At 42.2% G+C, this 8,560-nt stretch overlaps 1 protein-coding gene across 1 annotated transcript in view; it reads left to right on the top strand.

Annotated features, from left to right (window-relative positions):
* Nucleotides 1–8,159, top strand: part of SRP68 (signal recognition particle 68) — a 23,884-nt gene extending 15,725 nt beyond the window's left edge. The window contains exons 9-16 of the mRNA XM_019503131.1: nucleotides 1,045–1,143; nucleotides 1,476–1,540; nucleotides 1,863–2,022; nucleotides 2,693–2,787; nucleotides 3,023–3,152; nucleotides 3,627–3,702; nucleotides 4,896–4,948; nucleotides 5,562–8,159. Coding sequence (XP_019358676.1) covers nucleotides 1,045–1,143; nucleotides 1,476–1,540; nucleotides 1,863–2,022; nucleotides 2,693–2,787; nucleotides 3,023–3,152; nucleotides 3,627–3,702; nucleotides 4,896–4,948; nucleotides 5,562–5,789 — 906 coding nt within the window. The 3' untranslated portion in view covers nucleotides 5,790–8,159. The remainder of the gene's footprint in view (nucleotides 1–1,044; nucleotides 1,144–1,475; nucleotides 1,541–1,862; nucleotides 2,023–2,692; nucleotides 2,788–3,022; nucleotides 3,153–3,626; nucleotides 3,703–4,895; nucleotides 4,949–5,561) is intronic.
* The last annotated feature ends 401 nt before the right edge of the window (nucleotides 8,160–8,560 follow it).

Genomic DNA, 8,560 nt, shown 5'->3' on the forward strand with positions numbered 1-8,560 from the left:
TACAGGTGTGTGATTTGATTGGGTGCACAGAATGTCAGGATATTAGCTAATGCTTAGACGGCTCCTACTTGCATGATTCAAAATGGTGTATTCTTTATGCGTTGGGTATAGGGCATGGAGCCAAGAATCTGAGTTCTAGCCATGGTTCTGACAAGTTGGTATAATATGGAACTTTTCTCCTTTGTTCTTGCTTGCTGATGAAATGTGTTTTCACTTTAAAAGGATGTTCTGTGGTTCTTAAATCAAAATGCATTAGAGGAAGAGACCAAGATGTGTACCTTATGCTGGAAATTTTCACCACTATTGAAGCTAAAAATCAAAGCAAGTCAAAGCATGCACTCTTCTGTGGATTTCTTAGTGTGTTCCATCTTGTGTCAGACTGTTAATTCTTCAATGCGTTGTTGTTTTTATCAGTGCCCTAAGGATCTGTGAGCACAAGAGAGGAAATAAGGATAGGTCTTTGCTCTGTTTCCTTAGAAGCAGAAATGCAGTAGATTAGCCCTCACTTTCCAGCTGTTGTCATCTTAATATTTCAGACTTAGCCAGTTCCGCTGTTGTCATGAAGTCCCAGTTAGCACCAGAAAGGGTATTTAAAATGTGTCTAGGTTGGGGGTGGGAGTATCTAAGGGAGGAGGCTTAGCTAGGCCAGTTGGACACAAAATTTATGCAGTTTACAAATGTGAGAGGAATTGAGCTATCTCCAAGTCAGGGGTTTGTATTAACAACCTTCTTGTAGACAGGGCTTGAGCCTTCCGGGGCTCTTATCTTAGAACAGTATCAAACCTTTAAATTTTGGAAAAGGTGGTTCTGTAGGACAGGTTGTGGTTTTTTGTTTTTTTTTCCCCTCCTCAGCATTGATTTGAGCATGCCTATCTTTCAGCTTCATTTAATGGCCACCAAAACTTCTTTTCAGACAGTGTGGGGAAAATTTGGAAAGATCTATTGAAAAGGGACGATTGAATCAACAAGTCTTTTAGACCACCAGGTTGCTAACTGGAAAACAAGCATTTCGGAAATGCTTACTTTTCTCCTGCGTTTGTTTAGGCAGAAAAAGAAGAAACAAAAGAACGTCTGTTTGAGTCTTTACTCAGTGAGTGTAGAGATGCCATACAAGCTGTTCGTGAAGAGCTGAAACCAGACCAGGTAAGATATAAAACTGTAAGTGTAGATAGATACCGCTACTTTCACAAGCACTGTATTCCCATCATCTGACGTTTTTGTGCACCTCCATTAAGTACAAACCAGCAGCAGGAGGGACTTTTTTGGGTTGCTTCAGTAGGAGAAGAATACAGTAATTTAGGGTTCTCTTCTCATTTAATCTCTGTCTAGGCATTTTGACCATACCTCAAGGCTTTTTTGTATGCAGACTCTTAACCGTTTCTGTATATCGTACAAACTTTGGGTTGCTTCTGTTTCTTCCTTTCCCTAGTAACCATTGTAAGTAAATCATGCATGGTTTTGTCCAATTTCTGCAGAAACAACGGGAACATTCTCTGGAAGTGGATTCTGGGAAGGTGTCCAATATCCAGTATCTACACAGGTAAAAATTAAGCACTGGTATGCATGCATATACTTAGGCAAGAAATACATTTTCTTGTGGATTTCAAGAATCCTTTCTTGGGCCACAACAGTCTTCAGTGGTCTGCACTCAGCCGATGAAGAGAATCTCAGTCTCCTGGGGCACTTCTGGAAACATTCAGCCCAGTAGCCTGTCCTTGTCTTTCTTTGTCTTCCCTCCCACCCAGTGGCCCCTACATGGGAACTGCTGGTAGCTAGCTGTAGAAATTATCTCTTGGGTTTTCCAAGGGCTGCTCTGCATCACCTGTGCCAGATTCTCAAAGCTTCTTAATGGTGTTCTCTAGTTACTTGACAAACATCAAGCTGTCAACAGCCATCAAGCGCAATGAGAGCATGGCAAAAGCTTTGCAGAAGGCACTACTGCAGCAGCAACGGACAGAAGATGATGGCAAGCACACAGCACGACCTCAGGACCTGATTCGCCTTTATGATATAATCCTGCAGGTAATGTTGAGGAAGGAAAATCAAGCTAAGTCTCTTGCTGTCTTAAAAGCTTTCTTAAAAAAAATGTCTAGCATGTAAAAAGCTAACTTCCTGAAGATGCCTTTCCAATTCACACTTAATGTGATTGACTTCACTGCATTTCTTCAGCCAGTGGTACCTAGTACCCACTATGTGTGGAGGAAAAGGAAATTTAACGCATCTCTAAATGCTTCTAAGATTGATGTTGTTACTAGCTGTCGGTGTAGAGTGTTTATGAACCACCACAGTGCAAGCTCACTTCCAGCTTCTAGATTGCAGCTACAGCTAAACATAACACTGAAGACTTCCCTAATAACTTTCCCTTGTAATCAGTAGCTGTAATTGTCACGTTGGTGCTCCATTTGCTTGGGGGCATGTGGTGTGGGCAATAGAAAGGAGATGTCCAGTAGATGAATCTTACCCTGAAAGTCTGAAAACACTGGCTGTAATGCATGCTTGTGTCAGGAAACTGCAAATCCTCAGCTGAGGGTAAAGTTACACCAGTTGAAAAGTTAATACGCTGGTAATCAGAAAACTGGTTCCTTAGGCAGGTACTGTTGTGCCAACTCAACAAAGTGGGCATTTTTCTTCATTAGCACACTAAGGGAACACATTTGGATGTGACATTCCTGTTTTGTAATACTTTGTACAGAATCTGGTGGAACTGACACAGCTCCCTGGCTTGGAAGAGGACAAGAATTTCCAGCAGGAGATAGGACTGAAGACGCTGGTGTACAAGGCTTACAGGTAAGTCTGAACAGAACATCAAGGTTTTTCTCTCATGGGCAGTGATAGGATTCCCCAAAGGTAACTAGCTCTTGTAGGAATGTTATTTAATGAGCAGGTCAGGAAGTGCAAGCTGAGGAAGCTCTGAGCCAGTGCCAGATTAGTGGCTCCAGTATTAGCAATAATTTGAACCTGCATAAAATATTCAAAGAGTGTGATCATAGTAAAGTTTTGAGTTTTTTCCCCACTATGCCAGGTGTTTTTTCATTGCACAATCCTATGTCCTGGTGAAGAAGTGGAGTGAAGCCCTTGTCTTGTATGACAGAGTGCTGAAATATGCCAATGAAGTGCAGTCCCAGGCTGGAGCTTATAAGAACAGCTTGAAGGTAAGACCCCCAACCCTCCTCACTGCACGAAAAAGAGCTCATTTTCGTGAAGATGCTCTAAAGGGGGGTAACTAAATACTAGGCCAGTATATACCAGATTTGATTTTTAGCTGGTGGAAAGAGTCAGAAATTTAACGTTTTATGACACCTAGTGCTGAAGACCTGCTGCATACACGCTATGCAGGCATTGCTCTTTTTAAGCCCTCAAACTGACCACTTGCTTTTGGAAGTGAGGAGCTTAGATCTCCTCAACAAGTGTTTTTATGTGAGTGTCTGTTCAAGCACCAGGGTGTTCATTCGCATTAGTGCAGGGATAATTGTATACAGGTGCCTTGTCCCTCACGTGTTGGGGATTTCCCACACAGTATAGCTTAAAGGCCATTTCATACCCTTATTCTTCTATTTTCTAGTCTGCCAAAGGTAAAGAATCAAAACTTTGTCCTAATGTTTACCACTTGTTATTGAATGATCTAGGAGCTACCTGATGTCCAGGAGTTGATCACACAAGTGAATGCAGAGAAATACTCTTTGCAGGCAGCAGCCATATTAGGTGAGTTGCACAATCTTGTTAGAGAACTAAGCACCCTTGAAATTCATGTAGCCATGGCTTTTCAGTGTTAAATTTTAAAATATTTTCTTGGATCAGGAAAATACAGGAAGATGTTCTTTAGTCTGGCTTCTTCTAGAAGCCGTATGTAGTGCCTCTAGGGCTTCCATTGACTGAGGCTTTGTCATAATATTTCCTAATGGGAGGTATGGAGGGACTTTTGAGGAACTCCTACCCTTGCTTTAATGGCCTGCATAAGATGCTCTCCCAAGAAAAATAGCATGCTGTATAGCAGTGGTTCTCAACCGGGGGGTGACCCGTGAGCAGGTTTTGGTGGATCCACCCGGCTCGGTGTGGGGAGGAGCTACCTCAGCCCCCCAGGCCTGAGGCAAGTCCTGAGAAAGGGGCATGTCCACTCCACCTACCCCCACAGCCTCCATCTTGCAGGCGGTGCTGCAGGTGTGTGGTTGAGGCTCCACGTTGCTGCTGCTCAATGGTGAGTGGGGCTGTGAAGCTTCCCGCTGCAGAACCCCAGCTGTTGCACTGGGGCTGTGCAGGTGGGGCAGGGGAGCCGGGGAGTGGTTGTGGCACAAATGGGCTGTGGAGCTTTTATAGCATGGTAGGGGGAGCCTCAGGAAGAAAAAGGTTGAGAACACCCCTGCTCTATAGGACTTTTAGGGCAGTAGCACATGCTCTGAATATCCTGAGTCTGTTTTCAGTGAGGCTGCCTTAACCAGGAGACACTGGGAAGGTTTTATGTTAACTTTTATCCTAGGCACTGATGTACTGAGACATCATTCAGTGTCAATTGCTCTGTGTAGTTTGGTGAAATAAACTAGTCTGTATGGTTTAGGAGACTAGCATATGTATGGATTTGACTTGTCTCCATCCAAACATTGGACGTTTGAAGTATTTTGCCTTTTCTCAGTTTACGTACAATGGTTAGTGCTTCGCTTCTGCTGTAACCTTGATGTCATTCTTTAAGGGGGGAAAGTATCAACTATAAATCAATTTGATTCCATAACCTTTACAATTTAGAGATTTAAGCAAGTCATCTCTGTTGTGAAGTACTTTGTTTTTACAGGTTGGAAAAACATGACTCAAAAGGAGTTCTGAATGCATCTGAGTTCTGATATGAGTAAGCTAATTTCTTAATAGTTGTCTGAATTTTCTTATGGCCCTTCTGAATCTTTCAGATACAAATGACACTTGTGAGGCAGAATCTCCATCTCAAGTCAAGGATGGCAAGGTAAGAGGGTGAGATGGCAGCAGTTTGGGACTATACTAGTACAACAGCTTATGCACCTCAGCTTGCTTTCTGTCATTTTTTTTTTAATGAAAGAAGAGCAAAGCTTAATGTTATTCACAGTAACCTGAATGTTTACCTGTTTCTCTGCTAAATTTAACTAGGCTGAGGTGTATAGTTTGGGATTGTATTATATGATCCGGTCATGGAATGGCATGGACAGATTGCTTGTGGGAAAGAGGGAAAGCACCGAGGGTGGATGGTGTGAGGAGAGGTTCCTTGCCAACTGCAGGACTTGAGCTGGTTTTGTATAGGGTCACTAAGGCTGTACATAAAGGAAACCCCAGTGAAAACCTTCGTAGTTGTTCACTGCACCTGCCCAGTGCACAGAGATATTGCCCATTGATTCTGTAGTGCTGTTTGAGCTAGCTGGGTGGGGCGAGTGTCGCAACCCATTCTTTCCAAAGGGTCCTCAGTGCCATACTTAACTTCAGCTCTAGCTGGCTCAGTGCATCTGTTCCTTCTCTGTGCCTTACTTTTGCTGCTGCTTGGTCATTGGGCCAACAATGATGTAAAGTAAACTTGATTAATTTTAATGTCTGGGTTTTTTCTTCAGCCTCTTTCTGAACGGTTTGAGACCTTCTGCCTGGACCCTTCTCTTGTCAGCAAGCAAGCCAGTCTGGTGCATTTCCCTCCTGGGTTCCTGCCAATACCATGCAAGCCCTTGTTCTTTGACCTGGCCCTCAATTATGTTGCCTTCCCACCTCTGGAGGACAAGGTGGAGCAGAAGGCAAAGAGCGGTCTTACAGGATATATCAAGGGCATCTTTGGATTCAGAAGTTAACCAGGGCGTCTCTAGTGAATGCAGGTTTAATTCTGTATTGTGGAAAAGCTCCAGCAGGTTCCAGAACATGGATATCTGCATCTGAAATCAAGGGGAAGTTCTTGTCATCGTCTTCCCTATGTTCTGTGTATGAGTCTGTGCACTTGCATTCTTTACCAGTCTATTAGAGGAAAGCAGTCTCCCCCAGGGACACGTACTATGTAAATCTGACATCTGGAGCACAAGGAAATTTTATTTGGCCCTCTGAAAAGTTGGAGCTTGTTTTTTGACCAGTGGCCCATTCGGAGTCAGTACACACTTGTAATGGACCAGGCATAGACATAACTTGATTTTCACTGATGGGCAACACAACTCAATACTCTCTAATTCAGAATGAAAAATAAAAGCCCCCCTTGCAGGGGTGGGGAGAACACAAGGAAAAGGTAGCTGAGGAGCAAACGCTAGCTGAGGGGCTGCTTTACAGCTAGCTGTACTCCCCGATTTAAAAATATATATAGTTTGTGTAAAGAGAAAGTCTGTCTTTATTTTTTAAAAAGGAAAAGGTTCGTTCAGAAGTGACAAAGCTGAATTTCTTGTGTTAAGAGTGGCAAATGCACTCTCAAATTTTAATGGTTACTTACTCTGCTGTGGAGTCTTGCCTGAATTTTTATTTTGCTGGGGTCAGTATGGTCCGTCCTCATTGGTTACACCCTTTTACAAGCCTACATACACTAGAATCCATTCGTGGAAGGCTGCTCCTGCGAACCTACCAATTTCGTGGTTGGATTGAAAAGGAGCTACCCACACTTTCCTTAAACTACAAGCCTCTTGGTTGTCAGTTTCCTTCCCTGATTTCCCTGAAAACAAGATGATCTTTATTTCGAGTTCACCCCCACCTGCTTATTCCTCACCTTCAATTTCCTGCTTTGGGCATCCTGTGATTTGGAAAACGATTACTAAAGATGAGGAATAAGTAACAGGCGTACAGTGGATTCTTAAGCAATAAAGATCGTATCCCTTGTACTAGGCAGCATTCTTTGTTTTCTTTGTAAAAGCATCTAGATGCTATGGTGATAAATGTTTTCAAAATGCGGGTAATTTCATAATTATGTTTTCATTTTTAAAAAGCTCATGGACAGAACTGTTCCTAAATAAAAATGTATTTGGAAGTTTTTCCATGATCTATGTTGAGGTCTTTTACTGAGTTTGCTGTAGCTGGAAGCTGAGATACAGCAGTTCAATCAGATGGCCTTAAACTCTACCTTATAGGTGGTCTTGGCTGTCAGCTTGACCGTGTTTCACCATTATCCTTGGTATACACTAAAAGGGTGAAAACAGATGAAACTCTGGCTTGAACTGATCTGCATTGCCCAACTTTTGAGGTATTCCCTAAAACAACAGTCAGCAGCTTTTTTTTTTTTTTTTTTTTTTGAGTGGCGGGCCAAAACAATCCAACTTGGGTCTAAGGTGGGCTGGGCTTTCAGACCTGGCTGCTGGTGCTGCTTCCCCCTGCTGTCTGACTAATAGCATGTGCAAAGCCCCCTGTCACCAGAGCTGGGGGGTCATAAGTTTGCCAACTCCTGCCCTAAAAGATGTTTTTATTATCAGGTTAGAGAGCAAGAAGGAAGGTAATAGCTTCTAGATTTCTAAGCTTATTGTATGCTTGGTGTTTGTTACAAATGGATCTAATTTGTTAATTCTGAAAGGTACCAAGAACAGGACTGTGCTCAGAGACTGTTTTAATGGGGGACAGAGGAGAGAGAAGGGAACTTCTTGTCCTCTTTTTATTTTTACAGTGTGCAAATCAAATGGGTTTCCTGGTATTCTGAATCTTCAATGTAGCCTCCAACTAGAGAGGGAATTCTCTACAGAAAATGTACTTTAATGGTGAAGACAAATTAATGCTGAAGACCTATTTATCAAGTAATTTTAAACAAATGTGGTCCTGGAACACAATGATTTGTCAGTTCGCCGCAAAGCCTGTTCATTTGATTTAGAAACTACACAAAAGTCAGGCGATTAATGCTGACACAGGGCCTTTTCCTGGCTGATCTGCCTCATGCTGGCTTTTTTCTTTGTTTTTGACTGTACTTTGCTCTGAACTTCTGTCTCCTTCTTTTTCAGTTTTTATAATAAACCACTTTGAGAATTGTTTTCCTGTTTTTGGGATGCAAATTAGATTCTGGGAAGGGTCTTGTTCCCCTGTCCTGCTCCAAACCTGTGGGAACTTGGACTCATTCTGATGAATCTTATATTGCAGCCTTTCTCTAATTGGTTGCTGTTACAAATGGTTAAAAGCAGTTAGCCTCTTTATGTTAAACCTCTTGTGACACATAACTGATTAGCTGGACGCGGATAAGAAATCCTTCAACAATAAAGTCTTATTCCTGACTTGTGAGGCGTGGAGTTTATATTAAGCATTGAGGAACCATGGAGCAATCATTACCTCCTGAGTTCTCAATCTTACCCTGTCTTTTCTGAGGCTGAACTCTTTGGGGATGACCATCCTCACTTGGAGAGTAAAGAACCATCTCTGAAGCTTTGGCATATGCTCCATTATTAGAGGTAACTTTATTCTTCTCCCTGTAACAAGAACATGTTAACCAAAAAAAAAAAATAGTTCCAAGGTTTATAAGCAGTCTTGTCACTTGCATTCCTGAATAATTTGGAAAGAATTGATGAAACACCAGGAAAAATCAAAAATAGTAAAAATAGCTACTGCTTTTAATTCAGTAGCTTATAGCTGCCTGCTTGATGGAAACCAGATTGTTGTAAAATGTGATGTTTTTTAG

Source organism: Gavialis gangeticus, unplaced genomic scaffold (genome assembly GCF_001723915.1).
Source record: "Gavialis gangeticus isolate Ggan-Ray unplaced genomic scaffold, GavGan_comp1, whole genome shotgun sequence".
Lineage (NCBI taxonomy): Eukaryota > Metazoa > Chordata > Crocodylia > Gavialidae > Gavialis > Gavialis gangeticus.